Below are 18,801 nucleotides of genomic sequence, written 5' to 3'. Positions count from 1 at the left end.
GAGGTTAGTCTTCAGTATTCTAACAAAGATGACCTGGACACACAGTGAAATGGACAACACACTTAAGCTTTTAGTATAGAAAATGCTCCACAACAAACACCAGAGATACTGACAGAGGCTCACAAAGTCAGCATCGTCTAATCCTCTGGAGCTCTAGGCATGAGTAGCTGCCAACTCACCCTTGATGATATGCCTGACAATTTTGATGGAGCTTCCTCGCATGTTTAGGATCTGGTGAACCCTCTGGCGAATCTAATAAGGGAAAAATAGGTAGAGAAATAAAGACCACCATTTGTCTTGACACACCAGAATGCATCACCTTGAAATTATTTACCTCACCCCATCCCTGAAAAAGAAGGCTGAGGTACAGTAAAGGAATTCAAGGAGAGCGTGATCCCCTTCTTTCCCTGAGAGTCTACCTAAGCAGCTGGTGAGGAAGGAGGCAGGGATGGATGGGCCCATCCAGGGGAAGACCCTCCTACCTGGGGGACATTGGCATTACAGATCTCAGCCATGATGTAGCAGATGTGCTGGAGAACAAAGAGCCCTGCATCCAAGCGCCGGAGGTAGAACTCCTCCTCGATATCACTGTCGATGATCTCGCCTCGCCGGACCATGTCCTAGAAACAAATGAACATTTAAGAATAAAAGCTGGACAGTGAATGGGAGGAAATAATGGACTCCTAGTCTGGCCATAATATACAAAAGGACAGCAATTACAACAACAGCAAAAGAAAACCATGTCATCTTTTTGATTTGTCTATATCTCCCATTACTCTGAAGTATCTTTCACATACTCCTCATTCTTAATGGACGACAGAGGCCCCAGGAGGCAAACTTAAAGCCTACTTTTTCTTGTCTGATGAATCAGGGCCAAAATGATCTCATCCACATATAAAAAAAGCTAAAAAAAAAAGCCGAAGGGACACAAATCTAGGCTATTTATCTGCTCCCATTCATTCTTTACTCTTTGGGTTGGGCCTCCATAAATAATCTCTCTGTAAGATACAGTTGGTCCCTGACCTACCACGGATTGACTTTATGATGGGGTGAGAGTGACAGGCACACAGTAGAAACTGTGCTTCTCCTGCAAGGCTGGTAGCGGCAATGAGCTTCAGCTCCCAGTCAGTCATTCATTTTCTTTCTTTTTTTATTTTTTTTTTGAGATGGAGTTTTGTTCTTGTCCCCCAGGCTGGAGTGCAATGGCGCGATCTCGGCTCACTGCAACCTCCACCTCCCAGGTTCACGTGATTCTCCTGCCTCAGTTTCCTGAGTAGCTGAGATTATAGGCACATGCCACCACACCCGGCTAGTATTTTTAGTAGAGACTGTGTTTCACCATGTTGGCCAGACTGGTCTGGAACTCCTGACCTCAAGTGATCCACCCACCTTGGCCTCCCAAAGTGCTAGGATTACAGATGTGAGCCACTGTGGCCAGCAGCCATGCATTTTCAACTCATGATATTTTTCATCTATGGTGGGTTTATCAGGATGCAATCATAAGTCTAGGAGCTTCTGTATATGTAAATCTCCCTTCCAAATCAAGTTAAACACAGGGAAGAAAGGTGCCCTTTCTCCACAACGCTGAAACCAACGGCACAGGCACCTAACTTGCGTCCATGTCCCCTCTGGCTTAGGTCCTGTCAGGGGCACATGCTGCATTTCACAGGTCCAACACCCCCCAGGCCAAAGCCCTAGGAAGTCATAGGGGTCTCCTTTGTAAGCCCAGACCTCTTAGACTTGTTGTCCTCATAGCTAGTCCTCCCTAGTAGATTCCTTTTTTCCTTTTTAAACCAGCTTTATAAGATATAATTCACATACTATACAATTCATCCATTGAAAGTATACAATTTAACAGCTTTTATATATTCAGAGTTGTGCAATCAATTTTTAACCTCTTTACTAGCCCCCAATCCCAATCCTTCCACCCCTCATCTTATGTGTTGTAAACACTTCTGCCAAGACAGCTCAGGGCCCTACTGCTTTCCCTCCTTGGGATTCCGGGGCATGACTCAAGCTCACATCATTTTTAAGCTACCTCCATCACAAAGGCTTTCCTGATCATTTAAGGCTAACAACTACTCCTTTCTAAAATTAATGAGAGCACCTTGACAAGCCACTCCGCAAATGACCCCCTCCTGCCCACCATCTTCACACTGACTTCAGTCACCACCAGCTATCTCTGTCTGCAGTTCTCAATTTCACGAGTGGACTGTGAACTCTGTGAAGGTAGGGCCTGAAATTTGTTTGTCTTCCTATCCCTAGCTGAGTACGCAACTATGCAGCCAATGAGAGAAAAAAAGACATCTCTGGTTTTTTGTTTTGTTTTGTTTGTTTGAGACAGGGTCTTACTGTTGTCCAGTCTGGAGTGCAGTGGCGTGATGACAGCTCACTGCAGCCTCGACTTCCTGGGCTCCAGTGATCCTTTCACCTTAGCCTCTCAAAAAGCTAGGACTACAGGCACATGCCACCACATTCAGCTAATTACAACTTTTTTTTTTTTTGGTAGTGACAGGGTCTCATTACATTGCCTGGGTTGGTCTTTGACCTCTTAGGCTCAAGTGATACTCCCACCTTGGCCTCCCAAAGTGCTGAGATTCAGGCATGAGCCACCATTCAGCCAGACATCTGGTTTGGGCTATGAGCTCTCAGGAGTGAGAACTGGGTGTGGGAACTTGTTCTGTGAGAAAAGCACATGGGCCTAAGATGGCAGGTGCTTAATACATGCTTCTGATTGCCACAATTCATTTCGTAATTCTGTCAGTAGCTTTATGGCCAGCATTCCTTCTGACAACTGGGGCTCCTGTCACTGACAAAGCCCTTGGGATCCTGCTTTCCACTCTTCCAAATTTGAAGAACTCACCACTGTGGTCATCAATCTCCACCAAGAACCCTTCAGAGACTATTTAGACACAGATAATGTACTTCTTTATTTGCCTGGGGTGCCAGCCTGTAGCAACACAAGGCTACTTTTCATCTCACTCCTATGAGGCCTCAATGAGGACAAAGAGGGCTGCAGACTGCTAGGCCCTGCACTGCCTGGCGAATCGGTAACACTAATTCCTAGCTTCATTTAGTAGCAAATTCATTGGTAATCTGGTAATAGCATTAATGTTCACGAGGTAGTCATGGAGCACTGGACTGATGTCCAATGAGTTTAAAAATAGAAGGTTCGCTTTAGTTTCTCATTTACTCATAATCATGACTTCCTGCTCCAGAACTCTGAAGTGTTCAGCAGTTACTACCAAATTTTAAAAGGGCAGGGAAGGGATTATTAATCCCACTGTATGAATTAGAAACCAAAGCACACAGAAGTTAAGTTGCTCATAATTACCAGTTGCTAGAAAATGGATTCCCCAGGGATAGGAATTGTGTCTGATTTATTTTTGATGTGGAAATGAGTAACGTGGTACAGTGTTGAGACCTCTGGCCCTACTAAGTGCTTAATTGCAAGAACACTACCCTAAGCACTGAATTAATGCAGAAAAAGAAGGAAAATGAAGGCAAGGGAAGCCCTGGTCTTAACCACTGAAGAGGTCTGTGGAAGTCACAAACTTAAAGGAAACGGCCAGAAGTAAGGGGATGTAGCGTGCCCACATGCTAAAATAACTGTAAGCGATAGGTGCTGATTCGGGTTGGGTAGAATGTAAGGGTGTCCTGGAAGAAGTGAGTCTTGGGTAAGGTTTCAGGGTGCATGATGGGCAGAGACAGCAGAACACACGCCTTGGAGGTATGGTCTTTTCGTCGTGTGAGGCCCTATAAGAAATGCTTTGTGCTGCCCATACTTTCTGCTCACCATACCTCGCCCCAGCCCAGCCTAAGCAGGCCTGTGTTCCCTTCCTGGTCTCCACGCCTTGTTCCTCATGTTGGTAACGCCCATTCCCCAGCCTCTATCACCATATATTCAAAGTCTAAAATGTGATGTTCCTCCAAAATGTTCCCCAAGATCCCCAAGCAGATATGATTTTTCAGCCCTTCAAACCCCCACACCCTGGATTTAAACCTCTGTTGTGGTACCTCCCATGGCCTGCCTTGAACTAGCTATTCGGATCTGTGCCTCTTTCTCGTGTGCGTTCCTCCTAAGGAAGGGCTACACTCTACCTATCTTTGCACCCTAGGAAGCACCCTGTATGGCACTTTTTGCTTAGTAGGCTTTTTTTTTTTTTGAGATGGAGTTTTGCTCTTGTCACCCAGGCTGGAGTGCTGGGTTCAAGCGATTCTCCTGCCTCAGCCTCCTGAGTAGCTGGGATTATAGGCACCTGCCACCACACCCAGCTACTTTTTGTATTTTTAGTAGAGATGTGATTTCACCATGTTGGCCAGGCTGGTCTCCAACCTCTGACCTCAGGTGATCTACCTGCCTCGGCCTCCCAAAGTGCTGGGATTACAGGCATGAACCACTGTGCCCAGCCCTTAGTAGGCTCTTGGAAAGCATTTGCCAAACAGGATTGAAAAAAATGAAGGGAGAGGTTCAAAGCTATTTGATGAGCTGTGTGTGCTGAGACTTGTATGGCTGGGGCAGAAGTGGAAACATCAGGAAATGGGGAAGGACTGTGCCTTGGAGGGTGAGCTGACAGGGGGCATGCAGGCTGGCCACAGAAGTCAGATATGATGGGCTACAGAGTGTCAGCTAGCACTGTGCAGGGAAATGTCATGAATCAGAATATGCAAACAGCCAAATGATGGACACCTCGGCTTAGAGCATCGAGAGGCAGGTAGAGTGCACAGCTGGAAAACCAGGACATCAGCCTATGTGAGAAAGGGAAAGGGAAGGGAAGGGAAGAGGAGACCCTTGGAGGTCACAAGCACAGGAACCTGGAGTGGAACTCGAACCACCAACTTTTCATTAACAGCAGAATGTTCTAACGAATGGCGCCACAGAGGCACTGGAGTGGAACTCATTCATTTACCCATCCAACAGAGATGTCTTGAACAGCTAACTGTGCCAGGTGCTGTGCTGGGACAGCAAAGATAAAACAGTCCACATAATGGAGGTGCTTATACTCTAATGAGGTTAATGAATATGAAATTATTTTTGAAAAATGTAATAATGACGATTACAAAGGACCTTTCAAACAGTACTGAGTACTGTGGGAACCCAGCAGAAGGCTGGACTAAGTCTATTTGGAGGGTGGGGTCAGGAGTGCATAAAGAAAATGCAACATCTGAGCTGGACTTTGAAGGAGTTTGACAGGCTGAAAAGGACATTCCAAGCAGAGGAAATAACAGCATGCATAAAGGCATAGAAAAGTCAACTTGGGGCTGAGTATGGTGGCTCATGTCTGTAATCCCAGCACTTTGGGAGGCCGAGGTGGGCAGAACACCTGAGGTCAGGAGCTCGAGACCAGCCTGACCAACATGGAGAAATCTTGTCTCTACTAAAAATACAAAATTAGCCAGGTGTGGTGGCACCTGCCTACAATCCCAGCTACTCGGGAGGCTGAGGCAGGAGAATCGCTTGAACCCAGGAGGCAGAGAGTGTGGCGAGCCAATATCGTGCCATTGCACTCCGGCCTGGGCAACAAGAGTGAAACTCTGTCTCCAAACAAACAAAACAAAACAAAACAAATAAAGAAAAGTCAACTTGGAGAGCTTAAGAGAGAACAGTGGGACATCAGTATCACTAATAGAATCATTAGAAAGGAGTATGGGGAGGTTTTTTTGTTTGTTTATTAGATCACAGCTTTTGGTAGATCTTCTTATTTTTGATTGATTACTGCATACTAGGCATTGCGTGAGGCAGTCTGGATAGTAAGTACTGCTATCATTACCCATCTACCAGAGAGGAGCAGCTAGTGTTACTAGGGGCTTATTATGTATCAGGATAGTGCTAAGGGCTTTCTGAATATTAACTCCTTTACTTCTCAGAAATATTGAGAGGCAGGGGCCAGGTGCGGTGGCTTACACGTGCAATCCTAGCACTTTGGGAGGCTGAGGCAGGCGAATCACTCGAGGCCAGGAGTTTGAGAGCAGCCTGGCCAACATGGTGAAACCCTGTCTCTGCTAAAAATAAAAAAATTAGCCAGGAGTGGTGGTGCACACCTGTAATTCCAGCTATCAGGAGGTTGAGGCAGGAGAATCACTTGAACCTGGGAGGCGGAGGTTGTAGTGAGCCAAGATTGCGCCACTGCACTTAGCCTGGGCGACAGAGCAAAACTGTCTCAGAAAAAAAGAAAAAATATTGAGAGGCAAGGAATCTTACCCCCATTTTAGACGAGGAAGCTGGCTCAGGCAGAACAAGCTCCTCAAGGCTAGTGGGTAGCAGAACTGGGACTCAAACCCCATTCCATGCTCTTTCCATGCTACCATATTTGTGTGGGGATAGATTTCAGAGCTTTCTGGAGAACAAAGGAAGATGTTAAATGTTAGCGTGATGGGAGGCTCAAGAATGGAGCTTAGCAAAATTAAGTCTCTCTAACTAGGTCAGAAGTACCCCTGGTGATTTTTTTCTTTTTCATACTTTTCTCCATAATCGGATCTTCTTTTAACCAGGCAGGTATATGCTGCACCCTCTAGTTTCTCTATATTGTTTTTTAGAAAGGACAAACTCAAGAGAGCAATGCAAAACTTCATTTTCTCCTCTCTCCAAGGAACTTCAAGACTCTGACAATGTTCAATTCGACATTCTACTTTTAGCCATCTGGCCACATGGTTTAAAAGTGAAATTTTCAAATGTAGATCTGAGATACGACTATAGCTCATCTCCAAGAAAGGCATCACCATTGCTGCACTGAACATGCACAGAGATGAAACAGAGATTGGCTTCTGAAGACGAAGTTCTGCCCTGACAGTTTTAGAAGCGCCATAGAAACCAGCACGCAGTGAAGTTGACTGTTGTCAGGATAGCACCTTATCTAGCCAGTTACAACTCTGTGACATGGAATATTTACTGCTGAATGGATTCAGGGAAGTCAGGCATAGATGTGTACTCAATGTTTAAAGGGAAATAAAATAAGCAGAATGATTATGGAAAATAAGAAAGTGAGAAAGTGCGGGCAGAGTTCTTAGGTATATCTTCTCAAGATTTGGTCTGTTTCAAAACGAAGACGGCGTCACCTTTATTCTCTGCCCGTCTTATTCCATATAGACAGGGTCTACTTATAAATGGATTAATACACTTCTGACTCCTATTATGGGTCCCTAAGATGCCACATATAAAACTGATCTTGAGATAAGGACTTGATATGATTCCTTGGCTGTGTGTGATGAGGTGGAACTGGCCAACTGAAAAAACTTTGAAGGGCACCCATGATCAGCTGGCTAGGATTCAGTCTCTGGAGAAGCAATGTAAAAGTTCTAGAAAAAAATTATCATTACAAGCTTCTCCATACCTTATACCTTTCCTTGTCAAAGAGTCTAGAAGAACTGAAGGAGTCCGATCTATAATACTCTTGACGGTTATGCACTAAAGACACACAAGTGGATTTGTTTCTCTAGTGGTAGAGAAAAACCGAATTATGCCCAACTGACCAATGAGACATGTTTTAAAAATGGCTAAACAAAGAACAGAGGGAAGCTAGCTAGCCCGTGCCAAGATCACACCTGTATCCCGAGTTCCTTAGTACACAGAGACTGAACTAACAGGTCACAAATATCCCATTCTAAAGAAGGTATGCAGCTTCCCCTGGCCTCCTTTCCCTCTCAAGAGACCTTGTGTGAGTGCAAGAAGCATTCAAATTAAATAGCGAAACTCCTCTGAACTATGATATATATTATAAATTCTACAAATAAGTTCCTCTGCCAAGGAGGAACAGAGTACTAAGAGAATGTGATCAAATTCCAGCTCAAATACTGATTTACTAGTGTCCTTAGGTGAGTCACGTAACTTTTCTTGGTCTCAGCTTCTTGGCTTGGAAACAGGGAGCCTGCACTAGATCAGGGAAGGCAAACTAGGTTCATTCCAAGTGCCAACTCAACCCACTGCAGTGAGTGCAGAGTATGATACAAAAAACCGTCGTGAAGCCACGGCGAAGCTCAGCGGGACAGCTCCGAAAGCATTAGCAATGCCCACCCTAACTACAGGAGGGGAGAGTGGCAGTGTGCCTCACCCATTTCCCTGATCTGGTTGTCCTGAAGGTTCCTTTTGGCTTTTGATAATCTGTGGCACATCTAGGACCAAAGCATTTTCAATAACCAGCTGTAATGGGTTTCTACCTGAATATGGATATGTGGGTGGATTTAGGATGTTGGCTGACAGTACTCCCAGAGAGAGGAGCTGCCATGAGAAATGCCTCCAGCTGGAGACACGTATCACCACCTCAACAGGACACGATGGCCAACACTGACCATCAGCTTATCCTTTCATCAATAAACTCATCTTCCTCCTTAGTACATGGAGGAGAAACAACCCCTGGATCTGCTGCTGTGACATTAGACGGGCCATTTTTTTTCTGATTATTATTATTGTTGTTGTTATACTTTAAGTTCTGGGATACATGTGCAGAACGTGCAGGTCTATTACTTAGGTATACACGTGCCAATGTGGTTTGCTGCACCCATCCTCTACATTAGGTATTTCTCCTAATGCTATCCCTCCCCTAGCCCCCCACTCCTCTACAGGCCCCACTATGTGATATTCTCCTCCCTGTGTCTATGTGTTCTCATTGTTCAACTCCCACTTCTGAGTGAGAACATGTGGTATTTGGTTTTCTGTTCCTGTGTTAGTTTGCTGAGAATGATGGTTTTCAGCTTCATCCATGTCCCTGCAAAGGACACGAACTCATCCTTTTATATGGCTGCAAAGACAGGCCATTTTAAGACAATATGGGCATGCAAATCAAGTACCCTTCAAATAGGAATATGATGAACAGAGATTAAAGGGACATTCCAAGAATCCAGTCACTTCCTTAAGTGTTATAAACATTTCTCACTTTACGAAACTTCAGAGTAAAAATCTGTATGTATGTTGGACTGCATCTGAACAAGACAGGAGAGTTAAGTTTTAAAGTGAATTGATTTGTGATTCCACAAATCAATTCACTCAACTCTCACCTTTGAAGAGACTGAAGGTGACTGCCTTCTTTGTGAAGCAATGACAACTCAGCATCCATGCAGCATTTTTTACTTTGCAAAGCAGGGCACCTGCATTAACCTTACCTGCTGTACATGCCCTGTGTTGGGTCTGTACAATAAATACCATTTTTAGACTTCACAGATGGAAAAACTGAGACAGATGTCAAATGACTACCATTGAGTTTCAGTTGGAGACCTGAGTGGAATGTGACTCCACAGTCCCAGGCCTTCTCTATTAGTCCTTTCATGTTGGCAAGAGATGGACAGCAAAGTCTGAATCCTAACAAGAGTGAAATTTCTTGAGTCCTTACTGAGTGCCAGACACCGTGCTAAGCACTTTCATGGATTTCTCATTTTTCCTCGCAAGAACCCCAAGAGGTAAAAACTATTCCTATTTCCACTTTTCATATAGGAAACTGAGGCTTAAAGAGATGAATCTCTCCTAAGGTCACAAGGCTCATGATGAACAGGAAACAGAACAGAAACAAGACAGAAACCCATGCAAATCTGGCTCCAAGGCTGTGTTCACTTTCATAGTTCAAAAAAGGAAAAAGTCTTTGTTTTATGGACTTTTCCCAGTATTGGCATATAAACAAATAGATGGGATATTTTTCTTTATGCCGTATCTGGGGACCAATGCAAGCCAGTAGCATTAAAATGTAAGGTCGTCTCGCTTCTTGGCCTATAGTTTCCCCATAAATTGAAACTTTTAAAAGGGAAACAAGAATCTATAGCTACACCAGCAAATTCCACATGCAATCTGAGAGAGCTAGGAAAAAAAAGGGAGAGATACTCTGATAGGTTTTGTTTTGTTCATTCTATGAGAGAGGGCTAGAATAAAAACTTAAATGGTAATTCAGTGAATGGCGCATTAAGTAGAACAGATTGCAATTCACAGCAGCATAAGCCTGTTTGGGGGTTGCTAAAATAAACAGATTCATCTCCAAAGATACACAAGGAGGTGGTATGTGTAGCGCCAAGGTGCCATTTCTGCAGGGTTGCATGTGTGTGTGTTTACCCCTCTTTCAGTCACATCCTCACTTTAAATGTTAATCTGTCCTCGGGAGCACTACCAAATCACCATCTTTCCACACGCCTCCATCTCTTTCAGCAGTCAAGTCACAAGCCCTCCAAATAAGCATGCGGATGTCATTTCTAATCTGCCCCTGACAGGCAGTGAGCTGCCCCTTGCTGATAAAAGGAGACAGTCATAAAAGAGGCTGCTATGAAGCCAATATGAACCTCTCTTGCCTTAATAACATGGGACATGACTCAGAGCCGAAACCTGAAGTCTCCACTTGGTCTCTAGTCATGGGTGGGAATTGCCTCACCATTCAGAAAATGCTAGTTGCTTTTTTTCTTCCAAAGCACGGGGAGAAACTTGAACCATGGGAGAGGGAAGTAATTGGAGATGGGAGAAGCACAAATACCAGCAAAACAAATCTTCCTCCAAAAGCTTCTAAAATAGGGCAGACTATTAGAGAAGAATCCTAGAAACTGCAAGTCTTTCAGCTGGGAAAACTGAGCCTGGAGAATCAGTAAAAGAAAATTCTTTAAAAAATGCACAGCTAACTGATGGCAGCTTTGGTAAGAATCCAAGGCTCTCAGGCCACAGCTCTGCCCACAAACAAGAGGCTGGTTACATGTTAGTTCTGTGTTAGCACATAAGCGTGGGCCAGGCTTTTACAAACAATATCATTAATCTTCAAAATGACCCTATAATAAAGCTACCATGGACACACACAGGGCAAGGCATTTCCCAAGTGAACAGGGATCACGTGTGGCAGAGCTGGGATTCAACCTTGGGCTCGTGTGACACCACACTCATGTTCCTTCCATATTACCATGATGCTGCCATTACAAGTGATGCAAATTCTAAATTTACTTAAATTCAGTCAATTTCTAAATTTACATCCCTCTGGAAAAAAAAGAAAAAAAAAGAAAAAGAAAACCCAGACTGCTCATTTGAATTTTGACAACATATACTCCAGTCTTGAGAGAACCAGTACTTCTGTGATAGCAGATACAATAATACAAGGCCGAAAACAACAATCCTATTGGAGAAATGGAGAAAGTAAATAAGATAAGTCCATATTTATGAAGACTTAGAGGGAGAGGCAGATAAGCATGCGGTCCAAATACTCGTAATAATAGCTACCGCTTAGGGCATACTTCCCTGTGCCAACAAATATTCCAAGTGACTTACATATACTACATTTACTTAATCCCCCCCACAATCCTACATGATAGGTACTATTATTCTCATCCTTTCACTGATGAAGAAACTGAAGCAGAGGGTTTACGTAACTTGCTTGTAATCACCCCACTGGTAGGAGTCAGAGCCATGATTTATGTGTACAGTCTGGCTCCAGAGTCCCTGATCTTCAGCCTGAGGTTGCAGTGCAAGGGTGCACATGGGGCACACAGGAGGGGCTCCGGGTGGTCTCAGGGAAGACTTTCTGCAGAAACTGTCAGGGAAACACTAAGAAGAATGCTTAGTACATGACAGACACTCAATACATGTTTATGGACTAATTTGTTTGCCAAAATCCTGAAGGATACGGAGTATAAATTAGCCAGCTTCATGAAAGGGATGTGGAAAAGATGGCACAGAGAAGTATTCTAGGCAGGGTTCAGAGCAATGGGCCCATGTCTAGAAGGTTTGAGAAAGCACAAGCTCAGGGAAGCGCAAGTGGTGCAGAACGGCTTCTGCACATCACAAGGGTGAGGGATGCAGCTGGAGCAGCCAGAAGGGGTTAGGGGAGGTACCATGAGGCCAGAGCAGGAGGTTAGATTGCATCCCGAGGGCAATGCAAGGCCACTGTTTACTATATTTGGGTGGAGAAGTGCATAAATGAATTTTCATTTTAGAAAAATCTCTGGCTGCTATGTAGAAAATGAACTGGAGGGCCCAAACCTAGAGAAAAGGCAGACTAGTTAGTTAGGAGGGTGCTGGACTAATGGAAGAAAAAAATGATGGTAGCCTGAATTTAAGTATTGGTAGTAAAGAGACAGAAAGTGGGGCAGGGCACGGTGGCTCACGCCCGTTATCTCAGCACTTTGGGAGGCCAAGGCGGGCAGATCATGAGGTCAAGAGATCAAGACCATCCTGGCCAATATGGTGAAACCCCGTCTCTACTAAAAATACAAAAATTAGCCGGGCATGGTGGCGCGCGCCTGTAGTCCCAGCTACTCGGGAGGCTGACAGGAGAATTGCTTAAACCCAGGAGGTGGAGGTTGCAGTGAGTTATTGCACTACTGCACTCCAGCCTGGTGACAGAGTGAGACTCCAGCTCAAAAAAAGAGAAAGAAAGTGGACAGGTTGCAGAGACATCAGAGGTAAAGTTTACCAGACTATGAGTGGTGGGAGGTGGAGAGAGAGGAGTAAACAGATGGTGCCTAGGTTTTTGACCTGGTGAAACTGGTGAACGGCCCTAATGTGGGGAGTCGGGGAAGACATTATACAGGGTTAGGGCCACAAGCCTGGTTTTGGACTCGCTAAGTCAGAAGAGCCTATGGATGATATCCAGGTGGCAGCTGGCTATATGAGTCTGCAGAGATTTGGGTGGCCCTGGCACCTAGCCCTGATCTCATCAGACCTTGTAACAAACCTATGAGCTTGGAAAAGCGAGAGCCTATTAACACCACTGAATGAGGAGGATGGAGAGGATCAGAAAGGCAAAACAGTGCTCAAGGTCATACTGCAAGATAAGTGGCAGAGGTGTAGGGTCAGAATTCAGGTCCTCTGACTTGTCTTACAAGTGTGAAAAGGATGCCTGTGATTGGCAAGGGGGCAGGCGGGGAGGTGGTAGAGGATGAATGAGCAAAATGGTCGAAACTGGGTATGAGAGAGGTAAAAGCACCATGTCCTCTGCCCCTAGTCCCCTGTCAGTAGCTTTTACTGGCTGTAAGCTGTGTTTTGGCAAATCTATGAACTGAGAAAGTTTGGGAACCATAGGTTTAAAGAAGAGCCTAGGCTAGGCGCAGGGGCTCAGGTCTGTAACTCCAGCACTTTGGGAGGCTGAGGTATGAGGTTTGCTTGAGCACAAGAGTTTGAGAACACCCTGGGTAACTTAGCTAGACCTCGTCTCTACAAAAAAAAAAAAAAAATGCAAACATTAGCTGAGTGCGGTGGCATGCACCTGAGGTCTCAGCTACTTGGGAGGCTGGGGTGGGAGGATTACTTGAGACCGGGTGTTTGAGGGTGCAGTGAGCTGTGATCACGCCACACCACTGCACTCTAACCTGGGTGACAGAATGAGATCCTGTCTCAACAACAACAAAAAAAGTGGCAGTGGGAGGGGAGCTGGGAGGAACTCTCAGCAGGATTCTCTTTTAAACCTTGCCCCAGAATCTTTCAGCAAGTTAGCAGAAGAATCAATGGCAGCCTCACACTCTCACTGTCTACAGTCTCACCCAATGTGTTAGGCTCACGTACCCCACACATTCACTCCTGCACTTCACCCCCTTTCATACAAATCTTTAAATGAGTTTCAAACTCGAAGGACGAAGTCTGTTTAAGACATCAAGTCCTGTGGATACTGTTTCATTACAAGGAGTCCATCTTTTTCTTTTCAGGTAAAGCCTAGAATGATTTAACTGTGACAAAATTAGCATGCAATTTGTAAGTCATTACAGTGCAAAGTATGTGGTAAGAGCACTTTATAGAACAAACCTGCTGTGTATAATTTTCCCAAAAACTAAAAAAGAGAAAACTTCTCTCCAAGGCTCTCTTCCCTCTTTTAGAAAAATCTCTGCTAGTACCTATATAATTATGTCTTCTTTCTGACAGTCAAAAGCCAGGCATGCTCTGTACATTTAGCCAATGGAAATGGGAAGGAATCTGTAAGAAGTCAAGATGCCTTCCCAACAATGGGCATGTTATTGGTATTTTCTGGGCTTCAAGTCGTTTGGGGAGTCATGTGAAATCTGCTGAGACAAGAACCCTGGATATTTACAGATCACAAGAACTGCTGCTCACTAGATGGGTCTTAAGAATTACATGCCCTTGAAAAGCTCAGGTCACATCTTGTTCAGCAGAAACCCCTACGGTATGTCCAGAGACGTTACGACCCTGGAATCTCACAGACTCTGAATACAACATAAAAGCAGAGGGTCACTACCCAAGACATGAAGTCTTTGCTAGTTACAGGTTACTGTAATATGTGATTTGAACTGAATGTGTGTACAATTATCTGTTAGTCCTGTTGATTCTTCAAAGTAGGAGTATTTTTTCTTATTAAATATTGCTACTGCTATGCCACAGATGCCACATAATTAATTGTACTTTAATATTTTTGGTGACAGGTCTAATCATAGAGAAACCAAAAATTAGGGTTAAAAATTAGTGTTAAGGAACAATGTGGAAAGCCCAGGGTGACTTGCCCTATCTTCCCTAATACTCACAGACAGATACTAATTTCATCTAATGAGCAGTGGTCTTTCATTTACTGAACGTCAGGCACGATGTCCTGAGAAATGATGAACAAGAGAGATTACAGTCCCAGAGATACAGAGTAAACAAATAAATGAAATAATTACAGGTTCTGAGGCAGCTGGGGGGAGAGGGCTCTATTACATATGGTAATCACTGAAAGCCTCTCTGAGGAGGCGACATTTTACTGAGACCTGATAGTGGAAGGAATCACAGAGAGAGGAGGCTCAGGGCAGATGGGAATGGCAAATGCAAAGAAGGAAAGAAAGGCTGTGTGGCAGGAGGGGTCTAGTGGAAGGAGAAGGGGGTTGGAGAAGTGGGGAAGAGTAAATCTGGCAGTACTGGGGAATCAGGACAGTGGGTGTGTGTGTTGTGGGGGGGTACGGGGACGGGGCACAAACAGTCTTTGCAGAGAAAAGAAAGCTAAAGGTTTGGCCGGGCGCGATGGTTCACGCCTGCAATCCCAGCACACGAGGTCAGGATTTTGAGACCAGCCTTGCCAACATGGTGAAACCCCGTATCTACTAAAAATACAAAAATTAGGAGGCTGAGGCAGGAGAATTGCTTGAACCCAGGAGATGGAGGTTGCAGTGAGCCAAGATGGTGCCACTGCACTCCAGCCTGGGTGACAGAGCGAGACTCTGTCTTAAAAAAAAAAAAGAAAACAGAAAAAAAAAAGAAAGCTAAAGGTTCTCTGATCATCTTCTGAGTGCCAGGCCCTGTGCAAGCAGCTTTCGTGTATAATATGTTCACCAACACCATGTCCCTACCTACATAACTTCTCAAAGTACACATATTGGGACATATGCCTTAAACACAAAACAAATACTATCAAGGAAGAAAATAAGGATAGGACTGCTAAATTGTTTGCCCACAGTCGGAGAACCAGGAAAAAGTCTGGCTATGAAGCCCATGCTCTCCCTTTCACACCCTCTACTTGTGGAAGGTACACTCTCCTCTCCCCCTTCACTTGGCTTCCCACTGCTGCTCCTTTATTGTTTCACCCAGACTGGAAATGCCCTAGACATCCCTACCTTTTTAGGTTCAGCAGGAATGCTCTAGTCACCCCCTAGAGTTTAGGGAGACTCTAGCTTTAGATGACCTCTCCCGGCTCCCTGAATCCTCCAGCTCTTGTCTACAGCACCACCTCTAGGGCTCACCACCTCAGAGCAGGCACCTCATCAACATTTGCCAAATGACTAGCTTCTCTCTAGTGAATCCTGGTCAACTGCAAACCGTGGGCACTTGCATGGTACCCAGAGAAGTCTGAAGTTCACAGGAAAGGTGATGGCTCTGAGACAATAAAAATGCCAAGACTTGAGCCTGTTATCTCAGGTTTTTTGGTTGCAGACGTGGTGAAGTACGTGAGAGATGATTCATTACTGATCTGATAGTCAATGTCATAAAAACGCCTGAAAAATAAGCATTCAATTCAAGTTAACAAATACTTCCTGAGCTCCCAATTGGTGTAGGACATTCAAATTTAATGGGGACTAGGAGACAAACTGTCTGCAATTTAAGAGAGAAGACAGCATGAGGGAGAGGTGAAAAGGAGGTCATGTTTTCTAAGTCACTTTACACCGGTGAGGCGGCTTCATCTGCTAGGATGGCGCCTGAGTGCTGGCAGCAAACACTGCTCACAAATGCATCCCTCACCCCTACCCGCCCTGGCTCTCTGCGTAACACTGAGGCTGCTGAGCACTAATGGCCTTGGAATGTTTGCCAGTGCCCAGCAAAAAGGACTTGGCATCAAGGAGACAGATGTTTGTCAGGGAGCGGGAGGGCCCTGGTGCCTGTGGCACATAGCAGCTCTGTGAATGCTGGGAGAGTGGCTGCAGCGATTACTCTCCGTCAGTGCTAATCAATTTCACACCCTCTTCAATGCTGATAATAGATAATCTTTTGGGAAGCAGGCCAAGTTTCCTAACAGCTAGGTGTAAGCTGCTCCCTGACGCCCAGCCACTTACTTGGTCTCCCACAAAAGTCTAAGCTGCACCTCACATAAAGCATCTGATGGTGCCAACACTCTGTTCTGCGAGGCGGCTCCTTCTGGGACATCTGGCAAGGAGAATGCTGTCAGGAAAAGGACTGCCTGGCTTACTAAAAAGTTACACAAAAATTCCAAAGGAGGCTAGGAAATTCTAGCAGCAGCAGCAGCAGCAGCTTCTACTTACTGAGCAAAGTACTTTCTATACTTTATGCTTAGTCTTCATAATAACCTTTAAAGGGAGGTGCTTTGTTTTTATTTTTTGAGACAGGGTCTCACTCTGTTATCCAGGCTGGAGTGCAGTGGCACAATCCTGGCTTGCTGTAGCTCCCACTTCTCAGGTTCAAGTGACTCTTGCACCTCAGTCTCCTGAGCAGCTGGGATTACAGACGTGCGCCATCATGCCCAGCTAATTTTTGTATTTTTATTAGAGATGGGGGTTTTGCTTTGTCAGCCAGTCTGGTCTCAAATTTCTGACCTCAAGAGATCTGCCCACCTCGGCCTCCTAAAGTGCTGGGACTATAGGCATGAGCCACCACATCTGGCCCAAAAGGGAGGTTGTTTTTATTCTCATTTTACAGATGAGAAAACAAAGCTTAGGAAGGTCACTTCGATGGTCCAAGATCTCAGAGCTAGAAGTGGCAAGATTACCTTTTCTACTAGACTGCTGCACCTCTATCTAGAAGACCAATCAGTCACTGATCAACCTATCACTGCACTTTTAATTCATTCCATCGTCCAAAAATGGCAGAGTTACCAAAAGATGTTTAACTTAACCTGAGGGAACGAGGGAAAACATTAAGCTTGAGGGGTTGGATCACCTTGGCTAATATCACTTTATAGCCCAGAAACTGAGGCTACATGAGGCATAGTGACAAGCCACAGCTGGCAGTGATTTAAAGGTGGTGCTTGCTCTTAAATCCTAGGTCACCTGATTCCCAGGTCTTTCTTCTACCACCCCTCAAGATCTCCCCAGCAGATAACATCAGGGATTCCGTCAGGGTTGGAGTTCTAATTGTCTCATGGCTGTTTCCTTAAAAAAGTCCAAGGGAATTTCAAGTTGTTTCTAATTATCATTCAGACAAAGAGAAGGAGTACATTACTCTGGCAATTTAACAACCACTAACTGTCCTTCATGTCCAAGTTATTGTATAGGGAAGAAAAGATGGAAAAGGAAAGTTTAATTAAAGAACAAAGGGGTTGGGGTGAATTGGAATGAAAGAATTGTGGTGGAACATGCTAGTATCTAAAGTCCAGCCTCAGAATTTAGAGTCTTTGCCTTTTATCTTGCAGTAGTATCACTGTATAAAAGAACAAAGCCCCAGTTAATCAATTCAATCAATCCACAAACTTCTGAGGACTTACTAAGTTTAGGGATCATAGGGAAATCACAAGAATGAAAACCACAGCTACCTATCTGCTGGTGTTCATAAATGAAGATACATTTTATGAAATGGGAAAGGTGGATAAGAAGTGGCAAAGAGAAACAGGACACAGATAACAAGGTCACTCTCTCCCCACGGCCCCCCAGTTCTTGCTTCTCACTCTGGCCTGAGGCATGCCCTGAGGGAAAATGCTAGTGGAATTCCCAATGCTCAGGGTCACCTAGTTCAAAAGCCTCAAGTTATCTTTAAGACAAGACTGAAAAGAAGGATGGAGTGATGCAACCACACAAGATCACAAGGACAATGAGGTCTCCTGTAGACTTGGAAAAAAGCAAGCAAGGGGTCATTTTATATGTGACTGAAGACTTGAAAGTGTCTTGTAGGGGAGTGAATACAAATGGGACATTAAGCAGCAACAGGAAAACTTACCCTGATTAAGAAATACAGATGGAAAGCTACAGTGGCCAGAGATGATGGAGAACAAAATGAAAGGAGGTGAAAAACACAGAGGCTGGGATAACACCACAGTTGTCAGCACATATTGATAGCACAGCCTCTCAAGAAAAAACATCCAGCAGGTGTCACTTCCCTCAGCAACCATCAACATGAGAAAGCAAGGGTCAGCCCTTGGGAACCTGGGATTTGGCCTGGCTACAATGCTTCCAAGGTACCCAGGTCTCCGGTTTTCCATCTGTAAATGGGGTAACTGGACTCCATGACCATTCAGTTTCCTTCCAGCTCTTCTACCTTGTGATTACCCTTCCTCAGCATGCCTCCCTCCGGATTTCAGAAGCCAGCAAGTGTGAGGACTAAGACATGCTCTGCCAACATGGCACCAGGTCCCAGCACTGGACTTTGGCCAGATTTTCGAAGAGAAGCTCTTGTCAAGGGTGCCTGTGCTGTCCACCCAGACTCCCAGGTCCGACCTGGATGGATGCTACACATTTCCTCCTGAAAGACTGTCACTCTTGTTAGAACAGCAG

The 18,801-nt window shown here is 44.8% G+C and overlaps 1 protein-coding gene across 2 annotated transcripts in view; it reads right to left on the bottom strand.

Annotated features, from left to right (window-relative positions):
* Positions 1-18,801, bottom strand: part of CTNNBL1 (catenin beta like 1) — a 181,000-nt gene that overhangs the window by 12,225 nt on the left and 149,974 nt on the right. For both annotated transcript variants that reach the window (XM_012455042.3, XM_064382424.1), the window contains exons 14-15: positions 483-620; positions 180-252 (exon numbers count right to left, since the gene is read on the bottom strand). In XM_012455042.3, coding sequence (XP_012310465.1) covers positions 180-252; positions 483-620 — 211 coding nt within the window. The remainder of the gene's footprint in view (positions 1-179; positions 253-482; positions 621-18,801) is intronic.

This window comes from Aotus nancymaae, unplaced genomic scaffold (genome assembly GCF_030222135.1).
Source record: "Aotus nancymaae isolate 86718 unplaced genomic scaffold, 86718_ANA_hifiasm-v0.15.2.pri h1tg000029l, whole genome shotgun sequence".
In the NCBI taxonomy this organism is placed as follows: domain Eukaryota; kingdom Metazoa; phylum Chordata; class Mammalia; order Primates; family Aotidae; genus Aotus; species Aotus nancymaae.
Note: the sequence above shows the minus strand (reverse complement) of the source record. Positions and strands in the feature narration are given on the sequence as shown.